Source organism: Euprymna scolopes, chromosome 20, assembly GCF_053919585.1.
Source record: "Euprymna scolopes isolate OS-2025 chromosome 20, ASM5391958v1, whole genome shotgun sequence".
NCBI classification, from domain to species: Eukaryota; Metazoa; Mollusca; class Cephalopoda; order Sepiida; family Sepiolidae; genus Euprymna; species Euprymna scolopes.
The window spans coordinates 997,441-1,020,947 of NC_136501.1; the positions used below are offsets into that span (position 1 = coordinate 997,441).

A 23,507-nucleotide genomic window follows, 5' to 3' on the forward strand; every position below is an offset into this window, starting at 1 on the left:
AGCGCATAACTAGATGCATTCATGTATTTTTATTTATTTATTTTTTTTTTTACAAAAAGGAAAAGGGTTAATGAGTGTACGATAGTCAATGTGAAAATATCGTAGTAACCATTAATAGTGAAATTTGGTAAATTGGATTACTTAAGGGAACGGTTCAAAGAACTTGTTCACATAAGACTTGAAGATGACTATATTGTAGTCAGAAAGCAGGCAAACAGAAGAGATTTCGACATGTATGCAGTTCTAAGAAAGAAGCTTTGTTCATGGAATCTACGTTTAGGTCTAAGCACAGATAAAGAGTGCAGTAAATTATTGATAGTGGTTTTGGCTAGACGAGTGTTTTTTGTGAAAATCGGGCAAGAGGGGACCATAGATTGGAGCTCAAACGAGCACTTGCCATAAAAATAATGATAAAGTAGAGACAGGCTCTGTAATAATCATTTAATCAAGTAATATGGATTATGATAATGTTATGAAAGGAGAAAAGTTACCGGCTCCATAAATATTTTTGTATTCTGTGAGTTAGTATCTATTTTATGGTTTTAGTTTTGAATTTGTGAAAAAAAATTGGTTGACAAAGGGGAGGCAACTCTAATAAAAATCAATAAGGGATTATCTCTCTTTCATCACCAAATTTTTAAGGGTGTACAATATTTGTTTTTTTCTATAATTTTTTCACAAATTCAAAACTAAAACCATAAAATACAGATTAACTCACAGAATACAAAAATATCTATGGATGGATATGGTAACATTTCTCTTTTCTTTTCCAAACAACACCCACCGTGCCTGAAGATGGTTGAAGGACAAACCGAAACATTGCACAAATAAAACTCAAGATGAGAACAATAGTCCAATGAAAACAAGTAATATAAACAATCAGCCCTCATCTAAAAAATTCAGAAATTCTAGTTTAGTTGCCGACAACTCAACCATGAACCAAGAAATATTAGTTTAGATGGTATAAGTAGCAGGTAAGAAAGCAGATGCAACATAACAAATCTTAGCTGCAACGGATTATTCAACTTCAAATCCTTTCTTTGTCACATGATTAATCCAACCATTTTCTCGCAAGTAAAGTTATTCATCAAGCCCAGAAAGTCATATGTAATTACCTCATCAAAACTTATCCAAACTTTACTCCAAAAGCATCATTATCATCATAAAAATTTAGAAATTGAATTTCAGACTAGCATACCTCAGTTTTTATCTAGAATTCCTCCAATATTGAAAAAACAAAAATTAAGAAAAATCTGCATGCTGTATGTACCAGTGATAAAAAAATATTGTATTCCAAAAATCACAAATTGATCAAATAGTTTTATTCTTAAATAAGAAAATCACATTTTATGGCTAACCAACGAGCGACTATCTTGCTATGCCATTTTTAAAACCGGCTGAAGCAACAAAGGAGATAATTCCAAACAATTCAAACTTGCGTGATTTTTTGAAGTCATTTTTAACATGAAAAGTCAGAGGTGAGGGGTGGCAATTGAAAAAAACTCAAATTCGTTTAATGATTTTCTTTAAATCAATTTACATGATTTTTGGAATACAATATTTTCTTTACGTCACAGTTACATCATAAAGATTTTCCTTTCTTTTGTTTTTTTAATATAAGGGAATTCTGGATGAGCATCCATATCTCTTCCCAGGTATTTATTTATCCCTTTTTCTCCCAAGTTTACAAATACTAAACAATAATTGGCCAAGCAGATCACAGGTTATAAGAAAGATTATTGAAATAGTAATTGTCTGTATTTTTGTACTTATTTTACATATTTATTTATTTAACAACCAAGATGAAGAAGTCAGTCCGACAATCTCAATTATTGAAATAGTTGAGTAACACAATAGTTTGTGAAATATGGAGCAAACATCAAACTGGCCATGTTGGACACTTTATCTAATGGCAATTTAAATAAAATAAAAGATAAAGATCATCATGATATATATAATTCAACAGTTAATAAATTAATATTCAAAATATTATCTGTTGTTCATAGTCATCCTTTTATCCCAATGCAGATGAAAAGATGAAATCTGAGATAGCAACTCGGCCCTTCATAGTAACAGTCAAAACCATGAACCATAGAATTACTATCCGATTCTCTCTCCTCTGATCTTGAGCATGTGGTACAATGGGGAAAGGAGTGGCTTGTTACTTTTAATGCATCTAAAACCAAGCTTTTATCTTAACATCATCAACACTCTGATCCCCATCTGGCATCAATTGAAATGAATGGCTCTCATCTTGGGGAGGCCTCATGTTTTGACAAGCTTCTGGGCTTGACTTTTACTCCTTCTCTGAAATGGAACACGTACATCAAATCTGTTGCCAAGTCCTCTGGAAAAATGGTGGGATCTTTCTAACAATCCAGTAGATATCTCACTGCTGATGCAATTCTCTACCTAGATAAGAGGTAGGTACATCCAAGGATGGAGTACTGTTGCCACATCTGGGCAGGAGCTGCTAGAAAAGACTTGTCCTGCCTTGATAGAGTTGAAAATAGACTTTGTAGCCTCGTATGAGATGTCCTTTTCTCTTCCCTGCAACCTCTATCTTACAGAAGAGATGCTGCGAGTTTGTTTCTGTTTTATCGTTATTTTCATGGCAAGTGCTCGACTGAGCTTCAATCTATGGTCCCCCCTTGCCAAACTTTCACAAGAAACACTCGTCTAGCTAAAAACACTATCAATAATTCCCCCCGACTCTTTATCTGTGCCTAAACCTAAACGTAGATTCCATGAACAAAGCTTCTTTCTTAGAAGTGCACGCCTGTCTTCCATTTTCCTGCTTTCCAGCTGACTACAATCTGATTGTCTTCAAGTCCAATGTAAACAAGTTTTTGATGAGCCGTTCCACTTAAGTTAACAAATTTACCAAATTTCCATTATTAAAGATTACGATATTGTCCAATTGACTACTGTAAACTCTTAACCCTTATGCTCGAGTGGTCCCTGGGCCTTGATAAGTGGTGATGCCTATGTAAAAAAAAAAAAAAGAAAAAAAAAATTACTAAATTAATATTCAAAATATTATCAATGCAGATGCTAGTAACAAAAATGAAATTCAAGATGGTGAACGGTCCTTTATAGTTGCAGAGTCAAAATAAAGTCATTTGCAATTTGAAAATATTGTTTTAGTGTTTTATATAACTAACTGAAATAAGGGAGAAAGATAAGGAGAGAGAAGGAAGAAAAGCATGTCGAGGTAAAAGAAAATTAACTGTAATCACATTCCATTGATTGCGATTGCTGATTTCATACAAACATCAATCTGAGAAAAAACAATCATTTGAAAACATTTCACGGTAAAACAAATTGTCTGAAATTTCAAGAAATTCCAAAGTGTCATGCATAAATGGTTTTCACCAAAAAATATTTAATTCCAGAATAATTTTATTTCATTAGATTCGCTACATTTTTTTTATGCTTATGTTACAAACTTTATTTCTGATACTCAATGATTATAAACAAGTACAAGTTCACATTTTCTATCATTCAGAATTATTATTTTCTGCAATAAAATTATATTAAATGTCAGACAATACTTAAGCTTGAATTTTCTGATTTTCGGTTGCATTTAAATTCTAATAAATACAGTTTTTATTAATGCAATAGAAGCAGCGACTTTTACAAATGTTTACAGCTGAAGTGTATCTCAATGATTTTGTAGTTTTGATTGTAGGTTGATGTGAAATTATAATAACACAAATGTTTTGTTTCTCATTTTATAAGATATTTAAAAAAATAGAAAAAACATTTTATTATTCTTAAAATGTGATACAAAAAGCAAATGTGGTTTTAAAAACTAAATAATTTAATACATTCAATTTCATTATCTATGTAGACACGGAATTAGATCTCATTCAAAACAATATCTCTCCTTGGAAATTTGGCTTTTTAAACTTGACCCAATTTCCACTTCCAATGAATTTGTGTGTGTGTGTGTATATATATATATATATATATATATATATATATATATATATATGATTGATATTTAGTTTGCTTGAAGCGTTGTCTGGGATAGGTATGTAGTAGAGATTTAGAAGGCTATCATAATGCGAGGAATGAAATATAGTCGTTGTTGGTGAAAGGGGACGAAAAAAGTGGCGATTTACAAATCAATAAGTACATACATATATGTCTATATATACATATATTTCTTCAGTTGTATTAAATACAAATGTCTTACTTGTTATGTGTGTGACAATATCCATTATCAATTTCAGAAAAAATTTCCTTTTCAAGTGGTAGACATGGCAGATCGATTCAAAGCATGCTAGATGATGGAGCGGAAGTTGGATAGCTGTGTGGAGCCTTGGAGCAAATGTAAGGAGGGGATTTATGTATGGTCTGATTAGGCAATTAACATGTTTTTTTTTGTTCCTTTTTTATAAATATATATTTTTTATTTATTTTAATTTATTTATTTATTTTAGTTATTAACTCGTTGCTTTAACGTGAGCTTTTTTTAATTTCGTATTCTCTGTCTATTTATTTATTTATTTTTTCTTGCTGATATGTATTAGGTGGGATGACTTGGTGTATCGAGGTCACTAAAGTCGCTAGTAGGCTGGTACCGGTTAGCTTTTGAAGGATAGAAGTAGGAGTGGGATGTGAGAGGGGAGGTGGGAGGGTGCGCTCCCAGTCGGCTATTGGGGTGTTTAGGTTAGTGTTGCGGTTGTCAGGAATAGGAAGATAGGTGGGGAGGGAGGTACTGGATTGACATTCCTTGGGAGCTGTTAATTTATTTATTTTCATAAAACTATAAGTAGTAATAGATGGGACATTCTTTTTTTCCATTTAATTCTTTATTGTTATTGCTTATTTATTTGTGTTTGTTGTTAGTGTTATTTCGGTTTGAATAGGTGGGTTAGCTTAAATCAAAAGGTTGTTTTTTTTTTTTGTTTTTGTTTTCAATTGGTTTATGTTAAGGTTTCAGTTAACTATCTTTTTATTATTTTTTGTTTTTTATATATATTGCTGTTTGTTACTTATTTATTAAATTTTTTTTATTTTTATTTATTTTTTTATATATATAATTTATTTGGGAAGGAGCTTGTAGCAAGGCCCTGTCTGGACTGTGAGTTGGTGTATGAGCGGTGTGCAGTGGTGTACCTGTTCTAATGGATTAGGGTTGTAATAGTAAGTCTTTGGTGGGGGGGGGGCGTATGTAAACTTATATAATGAATGATGATCCGAGCTCCAGTCTGTTGTTGAGTTCTGGCCATAATTTGGATATTAGTAATGATTCCTTTATGCAAAGATTCCCAATATTGTGTTCTGTGGTTAAAATATCGACTTTAATAGATGTAGTAGTGTTTCTGCAGGTGGTGAGGTGTCTGTGGAATGATGATGCTTGTGTTTGTGTGTGTTCCTTAATTCTTATGTGTAGGGGTCTTGTGGTGCTGCCCACGTAGAATTTTCCACAGGCAGAGCATTCTAGTCTGTAGTCTACGTGTGTGCGGTGGCAGATAATTGCAGGGTATACGGGGCAGTTTGTCAGTGTGCATGGTGGTGGGTCCTCGTTGTGCTTGTGTTTAGAAAGCTTCTGTCTAAGGGATGGTCCAGAGTGGGCTAGTTGCATATTGATACCCTCTCTTTTGATAGCCCTGCGGATAGCCATTGTGATCTTATCGCTGAGATGGGGCATTTTAAGGAAGCAGGTATTAGTGGGGAAGCTTCTTACATGTTTTCTCGTGTTCCAGAGGTGTTTAATGATAGTGCTGGTGTATCCGTTTGTCTCTAGGACCTGGTGGAACTGTTTTTGGCATTCTGTCTTGTCTTTTGGCTTGCTGCACTTGTTTTGGATGCGGATGATCTCATTCCTAGCATATCTGATAATGGCCTTAGTAGGGAGGGCCGACTTGTAGTGTACAAATATACTTTGGCTGGCTGCTTTTCAGTAAAATTTAGTAATGACGGTCCCTTTGTCTGATATTTTTAGGTTGAAATCTAGAAGTGATAGAGATCCGTCATTGCTATGTGTGGGTCGGTATCGGAGAATATGGCGTAGATGCTCTCAGCATCGGCGCGTGATGATGTGAGGATCAGGATATGATCGACATATCTCGAGAGGAATATGACCGAGTTGCACGTGTTGAGGGCTTGGCGTTCAAGTCTGTCCATGTATGAGATGGCTAGTATTTCTGAGAGGCTGGAACCCATGGGCAGTCCTATAATTTATCTGTATGTTTGGCGTTGGTAGGTGAAGTATGTGTTGTCTACTATTATAAGTAAGAGTTTGTGGATGTCTAAGGGAGTGAGGCTGAAGCAGTGTAAGTTGCAGGAGATGTGGTCGGTGATTAGATCTACTGCTGGGTGTGCAGATACTGTGGTGTAGAGGGCAACTACATCGAGGCTAAAAGCGTATTTACCTTATTTTAGTTGTTGTGGTTGGAGGGTGTTTAGACGGTGGAGTACTTCATCGGAACTGCTGACGTGTCCAGGGAAGGAGGAGAATAAGGGTTTAAGTAGTTGAGAGAGTAGCCAAGAGATCTTATATAAGGGCCCTTCAATGCTTGAAACTATTTGTCTAATTTGTGGGGTTGCTGATTTTTTGTGTGTTTTGATGAAATGGTAAAAAGTGGGGAGTCTGCTATTTTTAGTAGTGAAGTTCTGTTTTTATTTGTTGGGGAGTTTTCTAATTCTACATATGTCGGCCCATGTGGTGTTGATGTTGTTTTCGATATGTGTGGATGTAATGTCAGTAGCTGGCATGTATAAAGTGTCGTTGCCTATGTGTGTGAGTGCAAGGTGGTCGTATATGTATCGAGGTATGACGCAGAACTCCTTTCCCTTATCGGAAGGTAAACAAAGTCTTTGCACTTGAGGCTCTTAAGTGAGCAGCGTTGTTTATATGAGATATTTTGTATAACGCTTCTTTGTTCGTGTTTTATGATGTCGAATATCCTTCGTTTTAATCTTGCAAGCTTAGTGTCTAGTTCCTGGTCTTTTGGTGGAGGATGTAATGGGTGGTCTAGCTGATATACGGGGAAGTCATCGGTGGTGCTCTGTGTTTTAGTGTTATTGTTGGTTATCCATTTCAGCCATTTTAGGTGGTAAGCCGCTCTGCAGGAGTGTGTTTCTATGTTGAACAGGGTGTTGTTGTTTACTGTTTGAGTAATGATGAATTTGGGTCCAAGGCTAAGAAGGTCTTTTTGTTCGTGTGTGAGGGAGTTCGTGACTTGGGTGTGCATTGCTTGTGGTGTGTGGTTACTGTCTTCCTGTCTGGGAGTGTGTGCGGATTTGTATTTATGTAGTAGCCACGTGAATTTATTTTTTAGTCTTTTTTTTTTCAGTCTGTAGAGAGTAGTGAGATCTATGGCTGTCATTATTTTGTGAAGCATGGGTTCATGTGTTGTGGTCAGCTCAGGCCTAGTGGCATTGAATTCTTCGATGAGTCTGTGTAGTGTATGGTGGAGATATTATAAGAATTTCTTCATGCAGAACATTTAGATGAAATTTCTTGATGATTTGAATTTCGTCAGACAGAGGAATGAAGGAAGGTGAAACTTTTGGATAGTGTTGGGGAGACTCTTGTGCTTGATGCAGCGTTTGATAAAGTTTATTTGGAATCCGGTCCTAGCACACTTTTCGGAGATTTGAAACAGTTTTTTGGTTGTTGCAAACTCTGTCTGGCTCAGACTAAGGGATAGGATTGATAATGTAGTTTGCTTGAAGCATTGTGTGGGATAGGTATGTAGTAGAGATTTAGAAGGCTATCACAATGCGAGGAATGAAATATAGTCGTTGTTGGTGAAAGATGAAAACAAGTGGCGATTTACAAATCAATAAGTACATACATATATGTCTAAATATACATATATTTATTCAGTTGTATTAGATACAAATGTCTTACTTGTTATGTCTGCGACAATATCCATTATTAATTTCGGAAAAAATTTCCTTTCCAAGTGGTAGACATGACAGATCGATTCAAAGATGCTAGATGATGGAGCGGAAGTTGGATAGCTGTGTGGAGCCTCAGAGCAAATGTAAGGAGGGGATTTATGTATGGTCTGATTAGGCAATTAACATGTTTTTTGTTTTTTTTCCTTTTTTTAAAAATATATATTTTTATTTATTTATTTATTTATTTTAGTTATTAACTTGTTGCTTTCCACATTTCATCCTTGTAAGGACTTATAAAACTAATGCATGGAATTGATGCTACTGCATGTTCTTATAAATCCATGTGTTAAGTCAGACAAAGATCAGCTGACTTCTATTTCACCTTTTCTTTGTTCATTTTTGGAGAGAGAGAGAGAGAGAGAGAGAGAGAGAGAGAGAGAGACGGTCATCTTTCTTTGTATAATAAAAGGTGTGCCTAGATACGTTTTCTTATATTTTGTTTATATTTTAGATGCTGTATTAGTTTAGTTTTTTATTTTATTATTATTAATTTTCATTCTAATTAATTATATATGCTGCATAGGGGTGGGGTCTTTTTATTAAGAGATACGGGACATGTATATTGATGAGGGGAGAGATAGAGAGAGACAGACATTTATACCATTCTGAAGTGTTTCTTCTTATAACATATAGGGAGGAGGGAAGGGGTTATCAGTTCTTTAACCCTTTACTTATGATGGAGAGACACATTACTTAAGATGGGTTATAAATAGTTCATTAATAACGATGATTTCACATTACCTTCAATTTGGTAGAAAGACGACACGAAGACGGCAGTTACAAAAATATGAGATGTTCTTTTATTCCATTTGACTGGTCGAAATGATGATGACATCCTAAACATGCATGGTTCACACGTTTCCAAACCATTTCTGTAGACAAAGAGATCTTACTAATCTATTTTTCGACCTAACTTATTTTCAATATGTTTTTAAATTTCTATTGTTGTTCTTATCTAACTGACCTTATTTTAATTCAGTTTCTATAAAAAGAATTGAAAAATCAAAATTCCTTTTACAACAACATATCTAAACTATTTTATGTGAAACTGAACAATGCAAAATTCCTTTCTGAATCTATTTCTGAACCTTGCTTACAAGGTTCGAATCTCAGTCTATCCTAATCTCATTTTCACTTATCTAATGTTTTTCTTGACTTACAAGAAAAGGGGAATCTTTCTTGTAACATATATATATATATATATATATATATATATATATATATATAATACATTTCCATTGTTTCTAAAGTAAATTTTATTTTGTGCATACAGCTATTTGCTATTTCACTGCTACAGCTTAAGATTTCAACCATAATCTCTACATGTCGTCTAAATTCCTACTTGTACAAGCTTGTCATACTATTTCCCATTCAACTATCAGTGAGTGTTCACTTTCTTTAAGTTTCTAGTAATGGTTTGTTAGTGCCGTTTTCATTTTGAGTCTTTTGTTATTGAATGTACCTCTACCGGGTTTTAAAATCCATGTAATATTTCTTGCTATTCAGTTTTTTGTTGTTTTTTTGCAAATATTGTGGCCTTGACACTAATGCTTTTGGCTAGGTATTTAATTTTTAGTTGACAGAGTGTGTAAGATCTACAGTTACAATTTTTCCATTCATAATTAGCATTTTTATTTCTATTAATTATATTTTTGTGCTTCTTTGTGTTATTTTTTATTGTTGCTATGTTGGCCATTTTTCTTACTTATTTAGTTATTATTTTTTCTCTAATTTCCTAACCCTAACCCTAATATCATATTATTGTGTGCTTTAATTATCATCTCTAAGATTTTGAAGCAACTGTAGGGCAGTTTGCAGTTATTTTTATTGAAGATTTTGTGTAAGGAATTCATTACAGGGAAGTGGTTTTTGAGAAATTTAGAAATTTTGTGCCAAGTGTAATTTTTAGCATCTGATTATAATAGAGTAGCATATACCAAATTATATTTCTTTTTCTTCTATTTTTAATCTTATAACTATTTGTTATGTTGCCTCCATTTAATTTCTATATTATGTGTGTACCATTTTTGTTGCTAGAATTGATGCTAATCTACTTATGATAAAGTTAGGAATCTGTTTTTTTATGATTGATAGAGGATGGTTAAACCTTAGGTTAACACATATTGGATTGACACTATCTTTTAAGTATGGGTCGCAAGTAACTTATTTAAATTTAGAGTAACATCTAAGAAATTATTTTTTATTTCAGCCGCTACTTCTACTTTTAGTTTGTTTTTTGTTTCATTTCCAAATTTCTTAAAATTTTACCACTTGACTTTATTATAATCTTATAATATGCCTAATCCATCATCTGTATATAGCCCGAAATCTGTCTTATCAAATATATTTGTGAGGATACATAAAATGAATAACTCTACAAGATCTGATTTCCTGCAGAGTCCAGCTAACCTATTGTGAGATCAAAGAAGTTTGTCAATATTGTTTTTATCCATTTGTTGTTTTTATTATAAAAAATGATCTTCTACATTTTTTAATGATGTGGATTTCATCTTTGGCAAACTTCCAGGGCTGTACTGTCTAAAAGCAGTCGGTCTATAATAGAAATATTTAAAGATCTGACAAAAAAGTTCTAAAAATTTCCAAGTATATAAATACAAGTTTTTTATTATTTGATGCAATCTTTTAGTTAATATTTAAAAATATTTGCATGAAATAAATTCCACAGATTTTTACAACATGATTAAATATTTGAAGACTTACCAACTTAACTGAATTCTGTTTTAAATAAACTAAAACATATTTAATTTTATTATTTTTGTTCATCATGTTGTCATCGAAGTGTAAGTGTAGGGTCAGATTAATAGATGCGGAGTTGCACAGCAAGATGTTTGTTCACATTACATTTAAATTTCTTCATGTTAGTATTGTTGAGGAAATAAGGGAGAGGGAACCTATTATTCTGTAAAGTAAAAAATACATTCACCAAGATTCTATCATTTGTCAAAATGTGAAACAGGATAGGGTATTTTAATGGTCAATATTAATTAATTGAAATTAAATATGAAACAATTTATTTTTTAAAATTTCAGTCAACACACTTTTGAGAGCAACAAGTATCATCAAAATCTTAATTTCTATTTGAAAAAATGATTCAATTCAAAAGATTATTTTTTATATTATTTGGATTTTTTCGACTACTATTCTCATCTTGAGTGTCATTTTCAAAACGTTTCGGTTGATGCAACCAACCTTCTTCAGGTGTATTTTGTTGAACTCGGGAATCTTTCTATCAAGCTGAGATAGAAGTCGTAAGTAATTCACGATTGTATTCTTTGTATCGCCCACACTGAAGATTGAACCTTCAACTTAGAGAAGACTGTTACTTTGAACTGTATTTTACTTAGTACTTGATCCGTTACATCACTGATTCTTGCAGACAAAATCTTAAAAATTCAGTTTGTTTGAACGGAACTCAGAAAATCATTGCTTTTGATTATAAACGACACAAATTGAAAAGGTCAAATCACAATTTCGAAAGGTTATATTTCTTGAGTTAAAATGAAAATTAAAGAAAAGAATTTGTTTTGATTTAAACCAGCCATTACCAAACTTTTTTACTGCAAGCCTGATAACTGACAAAATGACGAATGTGGGCCGCATAATCATTCTGTTCAATACTTGCACGTCAGAACAAAAAGCTCTGAGAAAAAAAAAGACGAAATGCTAACTTTAGCATTGCACGTTAATCATGAGTGTGCATACAATGAACCAAAACAAAGTCATCAACATGTTTAAATCATCAACATGTTTAAGTCATCAACATGTTTAAGTCATCAACATGTTTAAGTCATCAACATGTTTAAATCATCAAAGAAAGCGACAACAGCAAAAAGATACAACATATTACATATTCGAATCTAATAAACTAAGCAGCAAAAAAGGTGAGTAAGATTTGTGAAACTTTTTTAAGTACGAGGGGCGTGCAATAAGTAATGCCCCTGATCCACTTCCCATAGCAGTAGAGCAAGGAAATTTGGTACAGTTATTAGTCTTTCTCTACATAGGAACCACCCAGAGTTATGCATTTCTCCCATTGTTTGATGCAGCTATGGAGACCATTTTTGTAGAACACCCCAGGTTGGTCCTCCAACCACGACGTGACTTCAGAAATAAATGCTGCATCATCTGGGAAACGCTTTCCTTTCAAAAGCAACTTCATGGCTTGGAAGAGGTGAAAGTCAGAGGGTGCAAGGTCAGGAGAGTAGGGAGGATGGAGGAGGATTTCATAATCACACGCCCGTGCTTCTGATCTGGCGACATGCGAGTTGTGGACCGGAGCCTGCAGGAGGAGGGTACATTTGCTGATCTTGCCCCGCCTCTTGATTTTGATAGCTTCCCTTAATTTCCTCAAACGTGAAGCATAATAGCCTCCTGTAATTGTGGTATCCTTTGCCAGGAAATCTGTAATCACTACTCCGTCCTGGTTCCAGAAAACTGTGAGCATGATCTTGCCAGCGGAGGGCTGCACCCTTGCCTTCTTTGGAGGTGGTGAGTCCAAGTGCTTCCACTGCATTGACTGGGCTTTGGTCTATGGATCATAGTGATGGACCCAGATTTCATCCTGTGTAATCAGTCTTTTGAAAAACTTTGACTCATCTTCTTGGCACATCTCCAAATTCATCCTCGAGCACTCGACGCGTTCTCACTTCTAGAATGGTGTGAGCAACCTGGGAATCCATCTGGCAGACATCTTATGCATATGCTAATGGTCATGAATGATAGTTTCCACAGACCCTGTACTAATCTTGACATCTTGAACTATTTGGCGAATAGTAATGCGCCGATCTTCCAAAATGGCAGCCTCAACTTGACGGACAGATGCCTCATCAATGGCAGAAGGGGGGCGACCAGGTCTGGGAGCTGTTTCCACAAATGTTTGAATTCACGATGCCAGCGTTTTACAAGGTCATATGATGGGGCATTATCACTATAAGTTTCCTTTATTTCATCAAAAGTCTCCTGTGGTGTGCGTCCCTTCAAATACAAAAACCGGATCACTGCTCGACATTCAACAGGCTCCATTTCACACCTGACTCAGTTCAAACACCTGTAAAACAGAAACCACAATTAGTTCAGAGCTGTAATTTGCCACATAACCCATAGAGATATAAATCATTGCACATGCAAAATTTCAGCTAGATCAGACAACTGAAAGTGGGTGGTGGCCATTACTTATTGCACGCCCCTCGTAGTCATAATGAAAGGTGAAGAAAACAGAATCTGAAAATGAAAAAGACATTGAATTAGAAACGTAATAAAAGCAAAGGATTAAGGTGTCATGGGTGAAGCTACGGCTCACCAAAGGTAAGGAAGAGCTGAGAGAAATGAAATGCCTAATTTAAAGAACAAAGCAATCAGGTTTCTGCAAACAAGAAAATTTCCTAGTATTCTAAACATAATATTCAAATTGGAATTTTATCACAAAATTTTTGTGTTACATACGTTTTATTAATCAAATTAAAATACCATCGGCGGGCCAAATCCGGGTCATGGCTCACAGTTTGGTGACCCTTGATTTAAACGAATTATCAAAAAATAAAACTTGTGTTATCAACTTGATTTGAAGACTGCAACGTTTGATAAGATCAGAAACAAGTTTTTTTTCAGTCACGAATTGAAAAGATAAAAAGTATCCGGCCAATAACGAAATTATGTTCATGATTTGAAGTACTCCAGCCATATCTATTAAATTCACTTTTACATGTGAACAAATAAAAGGCATGCTATTCATGAAATAAAACCAGGCCTACAAAATTTTTCACAACTTTACTGCAGCGAAAGATTGGGTGGTAATACCAAACCAATATGAAACAATGAAGAAATCACTAATCGATGACTTCATGCCTCAAAAAACACATCATATGAAATTTTTAAATTTAAATGCACGAAACAAAATACAGACAAAACTTAGATTCATACCATGCCATGCTAAAAACTCTAGAATGTGTGAGTTCCCAGATATAAGCTGAGAAATATTGGCACAGATACTACAAGGTTTTTTTTTCTTCAAGGTTAGAAGAACAAACTCTTGACAAAGAGGTGTTTGATTTGTTTTCAAATATAAATGCCGCTGTTGGAATTAACAGTTTTTAAAATGAAGAAAATTCATTCCATACGTATTTCATTTTAAAATTCAATCAACGCTTCTATCACGGAAAACACACATTCTTCCGGCATTTCAAAAATAACACAGCAGATAAACAACATGCGGATATTTTACTAACTGTTTTTTTTTTCTTCAATTTATCATCATAGGGAGGAAAAAAATGAAAAAAAAAACATATATAAAATTCTGACGAAGGCGTCCAACTCCGAAATATTAATTTTAAACAGGTAAATACTTGTTTATTTTTATAATATTGCGTTTTAATTCGACTTTCAAACGTATTTCATTAAAAACAAAGCCTTAGAGATGTTGCATTTAGAACGATGCTGCTTACAGATAAAAGAAAAGAAAACAAAGACTCATGGCATAACGAATAGAGTAATTGGTCAAATTCAGTTTTAAGTGAAACACTTCTGGAGTGCAAACGACATGAAGAATACGATCGTGAATTATTTAAGACTTCTACCTGGTCATGGCTGATGGAACGAGAACATGCTACCCCATAGATTGAATAAAGGTTCCATTCCTTGGATATTATCAAGATCAACAGTAAGCCTGCAAGGATCCATGGCATAGAAGATAAATCTTTAGGTAAAACTGAGTTCTAAACGACACTCTTCAAGAGGTTAAAGGTTTAATCCTCGGTGTGAGCAATACTAATAATACGATTGCAAATTACTTGGGATTTCTACCTGGTCATGGCTGACGGAACAAGAACATGCTATCCCATGACTTAAATAAAAAGTTCCATTTGCAATTCTGTGCAGTTTTATGAGTTTGACAGGAAGTTTTTGGAGTGATAGAAAGATTCCCGAGTTTGATAAGATACACCTGAAGAATGTCGGAGGTTACATCGTCCGAAACGTTGTGAAAATAACACTAAAGATGAGAACAGTAGTCTGAATAATCCAAATAATCCAAATAATGCAAATAATACAAAAAACAAACAAAAAAAAACAAACAAGTATTTGATGCTACTAAAGAGCCCAACATCATTTCTGAATGTCACCAGAAAAAAACAATTGCAATACATCAGTCATATCAAATGGAGATTTAGAAAAGCTTTATATCAGAAAATTACCGGAAGCAGAGACAGATGTAGCCCCCCCCCAAAAAAAAAAAAAACAACAACAACATCTGTTTCACATTCGTTTTAGATACTGGCATGTGATGGACGGTTTTTAGTCTGAGTAACAAAAATCTCCAGATTTCCATTACTTTCCACCTTTTTTGAATAACTATTGCAAATGACTTTGCATTATCGCAAAAGCCGCTAACCTATCTTTGGCCAAGTCTTTATCCTTCTTCCTTTCAAATCTATCCTTATCACTTCCTACCATGTTTTCTCTGGCTTTTCCCTACACTAACCCTACTACCTCAACTGTTCTACATCTACTAACTCAAGCATTTCCCTTTTCTTTAAACAGTTTCTTGTTCTGCACACATCTCCCTATACTGTCCATATTTAATTTTCCTCTGAGGTCATCATTACACATCCATTATCTTATTCTCGTATCCTTTCTCTCCATGCAACACCTGTCCTCGACCCTTATTGGTCAGGTTTCACCTGCTCGATAGACTTTTCTCTTGGTCAACAGTGGTAACGCTGTACTAATTAGTAATAGCAGATTTTTTTTTTTACTTGGGAGTCACTATTATCTAGGTTCGAAAGCCACTCGAGGATACGAGTTAATGAATGTAAGTTGGTAATGTAGTAATCGTTAATGGTGTAAATTGGGTAGAATTTGATTATTTATGAGTACGGTTCAAGAAGAATTTGTTTACATTGGATTTGAAGGCCACTATGTTGTATTCAATTGGGAAGCAGGCCAGTGGAACAGTGTTCCACAGGTAGGCAGTTCTGGGAAAGAAGTTTTGTTCATGGAATCTGCATTTAGAGTTAGGCACAGATAGAGAGTGTTGAAAATTGTTGATAGTGGTTATAACTAGTCGAGTGTTTTTTGTGAAAATTTGGTAGGGGGGGCATAGGTTGGAGTTCAGTCAAGCACTTGCCATGAAAATAGCGATAGAGCAGAAACAGGCTCACAATGTCTCTTCTATTGGAAAGAGGTTTCCAAAACTGTTTTGAACTCTATCAAGGCTGTGCCGAGCAGCTCTTGCCCAGATGTTGCAACAGTACTCCATTTTAGGGTGAACCTGGCTCTTATACAAATCTTTGAACTTACTACATCCACTCTTAACTCTTGCAATCACATTGGCACCTGCTCTTCTCAGTGCTCCAAGAAGCATGTATTAGTGTGATTGCATACTTTTTCAAAACTTAAACGTCTCAGTAACATAGAAAAAAATTTGGTAACTACTTTTATTTCCATGGATTTATAAACCATGATCAATTCTCTATCCATGCATTGAATTTAGGCATATCTACTCTCACTGAAATAGATTATTTTAAATATGAAGTCGACCGCTTGAAATATAAAAAACCAAATTGCTAACCATGTATCGCTTAAAATGCTTCGTAGTCGATAAAAGAAAAAGACGCACGGACCTTCTAAGGTCTGATTGTCAATGTCTACAATATATTTGGCACTTAAGCAACCAACATTAAAGATAATCGCCCACACTGAGGATTGAACCTTCAACCTTCAGGATAATATCACTTTTTACAATTGATTTTTCCAAGTAACCACTGCACTATGGGTCCTTGCAGACAAATTCTGTCCAAATTCCTGAGTTCAACAAGATACACCTGAAGAAGGTCGGAGGTTACATGGATCAAAACGTTATGAAAATCACAGTCAAGATGAAAACAGTAGTCTGATGAATCCAAACAATACAAATAATCAATCCTCATCTCAAAAATTCAGAAACGTCTTATTGTTTGTTGTTTTTAAAGCTTTTTACTCCAAACAAGGTGTATGGCCACTTGGACATGAGGGGCTACTATTGAAAATCATGTCTAAATGGGACTATGTAAGGAGTTTAGAAGTGAGATTTATGTTCACATTATATTTAAACTTCTGTATGTAAGTACAGTCAGGGAAGCAGGAAACAGGAAGGAAATTCCAAAGTCAAGCAGCCTGAGAGAAGAAACTATTAGAGAAGAAGGCTTCCGGCATCTAGAGATCTTTACAGTGAAGGGGTAGGATTTTGCTGCTTGTCAGGTTAGTCAAGAATATGTATGTCAAAGGGGCACACATGCTATCAGTTCATCAGAGCACATTCTATTAAAGTACTTGTAAAATAGGCACAGGGATGCAACATTCAAGCAATGGGGGGACAGGGGTTGGATCTTGGCCGATAATGCGAGGGCCTATTAGATTGAAAACTCTTTTTTGGAACCTGTGAGAGTGAGAAACAAGTGGTAGATGTATCAACTGAAATGCAGCAGCAATACCTTGCAGGAGCGAATGATGGCTTTGTAGAGATATGGGATACTCTCAGATGTAAGTAATTTTCTAGCATGGTAGAAGGATCCCACCTTCTTTGCAGCAGCCTTGGCAATGTCCTTAATCAATTTATTCCAATTCATGTCGCCTGTGAATGTTAAGCAGATGAGTTTGAATGATGAGCTCTCAGCTAGATGGAATTAGTTATAGTAATCGTTGGTTAAGAAGGATTTTTCTAATTGTTAAAGGGAAGAAACTTAGTCTAATTAGCATTAAATATTACCATCCATTAATGGCCCCGTTTTATAAGGTTTCTGCCATTGCTTTGGATATGTGCACATTTGTTTTCCCCTCATGTCTTTTCTATTGTTATGCATTTTCAAAGCGATCTCTCAATTAATCATCTTCCTAACCCTAAAAAGTCATTGCATTATAATATTGATAGACAGATCAAATGTTGTTAAATATTTCATCTGATAGTTCCCCAAAATACTTTCTTAATTTCTTTCTTGAATATTATTTATGAATTCATCTGATTTTATCTTAAAATGTTCTACGCTATTGTTGTTTCTTAATCTCAAAATTTTATTACTCTATTAGCAAAAGAATGTTTTTCTAATCATTCACCAAGTTCAAAAGCCACTCGAGGGTAAGGGTTAAAGATATTCTCCATTGGATGATGAACATTATGAGAAGATTGGAAAAGATGGATAAAATAAGCAGAATTTCATTAATTAAAAGGGTGGGCCAACAAATATTTGTTAACATTGGACTTGAAGACGACTATATTGCAGTTAACTGGAAAGCAGTCTTGTGGTGTTGTGTTCGGCAGATGAACAATTTGTTGTGAAAATATTTTACTCTATTAACAAAAAATCCAATTACGTTTTTTTTTTTATGTCTTAAAAAAACATTTCCAGATTAAGGTGATTTTTTTTAAATCCATCATAGGGAGATACAGTTTTTCCTTTCTTTCTTTCTTTTTTTCCCCCCTATTCTTCTTTGCTGGGATAAGTTGTTCAATTCTCCTTTGCTGGGATAGGTTGTTGAATTCTCCCTTGCTGGGATAGGTTGTTGAATTCTCCCTTGCTGGGATAGGTTGTTCAATTCTCCCTTGCTGAGATAGGTTGTTGAATTCTCCTTTGCTGGGATAGGTTGTTCAATTCTCCCTTGCTGGGATAGGTTGTTCAATTCTCCTTTGCTGGGATAGGTTGTTCAATTCTCCCTTGCTGGGATAGGTTGTTTAATTCTCCTTTGCTTAGATAGGTTGTTCAATTCTCCCTTGCTGGGATAGGTTGTTCAATTCTCCCTTGCTGGGATAGGTTGTTCAATTCTCCTTTGCTGGGATAGGTTATTTAATTCTCCTTTGTTAGACCCAGTTGTTCAGTTCTCCTTTTTGGGTTCAGTTGTTCCGGATTCTTTCCGTATAAGTTGATTATGGGTGATTGTAGATGTTCACTTATCGTATTCTGAAACAAAGAAAACAGTTTATTGTTTGAACCTTGCCCTTGACTTTGCCTTTAACTTTCAAATTCAAATTAGGAAAATCAATTGAAACTTTATGGAACACAAACGCTAACTATCCACATTATTATTTTTCTCAATGAAGATAAATATTAAATTTGAATTTAATTAAATATTTTTTAGTATTTTTTTTAAATCAGATTTTTCATTCAACATTCGAACTGAACACGGCTTTATTTATGCTACGGCCACGTTTTTCATAAAATAAAAGAAGTTTTTGGATTAATAAAAAATTGTCAGACACAAAGTGAACAGATATGGTTGATAAAATCCCTAATTTAATAATATTGTGACACCGATCACCAATTCCAACGTTGTTTGCTGTGGTCTTCTTTTCTTTCATATTCTCCTCTCGTTCTGGTCATGAAGTCGTCTCTCATGCATTGGCGACTGCCAATGAGGATACACTGGTTCACAAGTATAAAAATAAAATTTTAAAACAATCCAAAGAAAAATACAGATTTTAACACTTTCTATAAATATTGGTTGCGCTCAGAGCGCGTGTTTGATACAATTGTGGAAAGCTAAACTCTAAACGATAATGTTCATAACTTAGTTTTTCTATTGAGGTCGAGTTCATCAGTTAATGTTAGCTCATCTTGATCTCTCAACCTGGTCCAAGCCACGATCTGCTTTCTACAGAGTCAAACTCGCAACTGTTGTCAGCTGTCTCACTGGCAACTGTCCTCAACTGAACTGTCATAAAATGTTGCAAACTGTTGTAAACTTCCTCAACTGTCGTAAAACTCATCGTTAGCCCCTAAAACTAATTCTAAATATATCTCCAGTCCTTTTTTCTTATAATCTGCCTCACCTTGATTACAACCACATATCAGCTCTCTTTTGTCTACCTTGGTGAACAATTTCCTCTCCATTATCTCCTGATAAACCCATTTCTTATTACAAGAGAAATATGCGAGCAAGAGAAATAATATGGTTAAGCTTAAACATGGAAAAGTAAAGGACTAGTTGTTAAAACTGAAAAAGGAAAGGACAAGATATTCTATTAAAAAATATAATAAATTTATAACTTAAAATATTGCAGCATTAAGAATTGATGATATAATGTTATAAGTTGAATTTTAAAAAAATTCTTAATGCTGCAATACTTTACGTTATGAATTTATTATATTTTTTACTATAATAGCTTATCTTTTCTTTTCCAGTTTTAACAACTAGACCATTACTTTTCCATGTTTAATCATAACCATATTACTTTTCATGCTCGCATTTTTCTATTGTAATCAATGATTTTTCCAGGTTTCCAATAAATTCACTTGTTCTTTGTTTAATTTGATTTTTTTGCCCCCATAAACACATATGTAATAACAATATATGACACTCGTCTGATTTCAATAAAATACTCCCAATTATCTCCCTTTCATGCTTTCATCTGTCTGTCTCACGAGTTACTTCTCTTTTCGCAACAGTAGTCGCTGAAGTGATGATGTTACTATGAAAACCAGTCATAAAAAGCGTCGCTTATGGCCTAACATATTTTTATAATTTTGAACACCAGAAAATTCATAACTTTTGTTTTACAGAACGAAAATTGAAAATTTTTTCACAATATAGCTGGAAGATGATCTATAAACTGTAATAATTGTTTGAAATTTGGTCGAAAAATGAGTAAGCGGTGAAGCTTTAAAGCAGTTCTACGAGGGGCGTGCAATAAGTAATGCCCGTGACCCACTTTCAGTTGTCTGATCTAGCTGAAATTTTGTATGTGCAATGATTTATATCTCTATGGGTTATGTGGCAAATTACAGCTCTGAACTAATTGTGGTTTCTGTTTTACAGGTGTCTGAACTGAATCATGTGTGAAATGGAGCCTGTTGAATGTTGAGCAGTGATCCGGTTTTTGTATTTGAAAGGACGCACACCACAGGAGACTTTTAATGAAATGAAAGAAACATGGTGATAATGCCCCATCATAAGACCTTGTAAAACGCTGGCATCGTGAATTCAAACATGGCTAGACGTCTATGGAAACAGCTCCCAGACCTGGTCGTCTCCCCTTCTGCCATTGATGAGGCATCTGTCCGTCAAGTTGAGGCTGCCATTTTAGAAGATCGACGCATTACTATTCGCCAAATAGTCCAAGATGTCAAGATTAGTACAGGTTCTGTGGAAACCATCATTCATGACCATTTGCATATGCATAAGGTGTCTGCCAGATGAGTTCCCAGGTTGCTCACACCATTCCAGAAGTGAGAACGCGTTGAATGCTCAAGGATGAATTTGGAGATGTGCCAAGAAGAGGAGTCAAAGTTTTTCAAAAGACTGATTACACAGTATGAAATCTGGGTCCATCTCTATGATCCGGAGACCAAATCCCAGTCAATGCAGTGGAAGCACTTGGACTCACTACCTCCAAAGAAGGTAAGGGTACAGTCCTCCGCTGGCAAGGTCATGCTCACAGTCTTCTGGAACCAGGACGGAGTAGTGATGACAGATTTCCTGGCAAAGGGTACCACAATTACAGGAGCCTATTATGCATCACTTTTGAGGAAATTAAGGAATGCTATCAAAATCAAGGCGGGGCAAGATCAGCAAAGGTACCCTCCTCCTGCAGGACAACACTCTGGTCCACAACTCGCATGTCGCCAGATCAGAAGCACGGGCGTGTGGTTATGAAATCCTTCCCCATCCTCCCTACTCTCCTGACCTTGCACCCTCTGACTTTCACCTCTTCCCAGCCATGAAGTTGTTTTTGAAAGGAAAGCGTTTCCCAGATGATGCAGCCTTGATTTCTGAAGTCACGTCATGGTTGTAGGACCAACCTGGGGTGTTCTATAAAAACGGTCTCCAGAGCTGCATCAAACGATGGGAGAAATGCATAACTCTGGGTGGTTCCTATGTAGAGAAAGACTAATAACTGTGCCAAGTTTCGTTGCTCTACTTCTATGGGAAGTGGGTCAGGGGCATTACTTATTGCACGCTCCTCGTAAATGACTAAAACTGCCACTTAACCATATCATTCAAACACTACCGTGTTTGAATGATACCTTTGTTCCCGATAAACTTATTTCCTCTTTTCTTTTTCCTCTTTATTTTTTCCTAACACTCACTGTGGGGGGGGGGGAGTAACGTCGATATTTTTTTTATTATAATAAAAAAGAAAAGAACAGCTTACATTGGCATTTGTTGATTTTGTTGGAGGTGATCCTGTGTTGTTGGTAATAAAAACCTGCAAATATATATTTTAGAAAACCAAATAAAGTTATATAAAGTTTTTTTTTATTAAATGAATAAATCTTTTATCTTTTCCCCCTTTTGTTTCTGAGAATTTTAGTGTAAGACACTTCTTTTTTTTTTTTACTTGGGAGTCACCACTTATCAAGGCCCGGAGGCCACTCGAGGATAAGGGTTAATGAATGCAAGGTGATAGTGTAGTAATTTGATTTTAATAAATCCTGGCAATTAACATTATAAACTATGAGTTATTTCCTTGTGTTTACGTCACCTGTCACACATGACAAAACAAACATGGCCGAAATCATTTTTTATTTGAATAATTGAAATATGTGTTTTATAAAATACTAGCATGGGTTCCTGGCATTGTCCGGTGTGGAGAGGTAAGGGTATTGAGCAACGGAGCCCTAAAAAAAAAAATGTTTCAAAATGCCATAAAAAAGAAATGTTTCAAAATGCCATTAAAAAAAAAAATGTTTCAAAATGCCATAAAAAAGAAATGTTTCAAAATGCCATTAAAAAAAAAATGTTTCAAAATGCCATAAAAAAGAAATGTTTCAAAATGCCATTAAAAAAAAAAGTTTTAAAAAAATGAAAATAGCAGCGAATACCATGCGAGGAAAAAAAGGGAGGAAAAAAAAGTAATAAGCAGCTAGGCAGGAAATGCTAAGAGGAAAAGGAAGTGAAAAAAGCGAATGGTTTAGTCGCCGTGGCCACTGCAACATACAACGTCAAAATAAGCTTAGTCATTGCAAGGCGTACGATGACTTTGCAAATTGTCGACAAAAAGAAAAAAATGACCCCTCTTTGTAAAAACCGGACCCAGTCAAAGAATTCATGTTTTGGCCAATTTTCGGATATTTGTCGTCTGAAAGACTGACCTTTCCAACGATACCAATTTTATCAATGTTGGTCATGTGTGTTGAAAGTTTTTGGCAGACACACATACACATACAAACAAAACACACACACATACATACAACACACACACACATACAAATACACACACACACATATACAAACACACACGCACATACAAACACACACACATACAAACACATACATACAAACACACACACACATACAAACAAACACATACACACACATATACAAATGCACACGCATACAAACACACACATATACAAACACACACATACACACACACACACACATACAAACAAACGCACACATACACATACAAACACACACATTTTCACTTTTATATCATAGATTAGGTTGACAAGAAAGTCATTGCGGAATTTTTCATTTTAATTTCAAATGATGTATTTCCAAATAAGTTTTGTTCTAATACTTTTACTTTATAAATCATTTTAAAGAGCTTTTTTCACTCTATCTAATCGTTTAAATTACAACCGTTTTAAAACAAT

The 23,507-nt window shown here is 34.9% G+C and overlaps 1 protein-coding gene across 5 annotated transcripts in view; it reads right to left on the reverse strand.

Moving 5' to 3' along the window:
* LOC145241281 (uncharacterized) overlaps positions 1-23,507 on the reverse strand; it is a 292,029-nt gene that overhangs the window by 9,044 nt on the left and 259,478 nt on the right. For 4 of the 5 annotated variants that reach the window (XM_080104023.1, XM_080104024.1, XM_080104021.1 and 1 more), the window contains 2 exons: positions 22,061-22,114; positions 10,512-18,869 (listed from right to left, as the gene is read on the reverse strand). In XM_080104023.1, the coding sequence (XP_079960149.1) occupies positions 18,756-18,869; positions 22,061-22,114 (168 nt within the window). In that variant the 3' untranslated portion in view covers positions 10,512-18,755. Of the gene's footprint in view, positions 1-10,511; positions 18,870-22,060; positions 22,115-23,507 lie in introns of those variants that run through there. The other variant, XM_080104025.1, reaches the window with a different exon arrangement.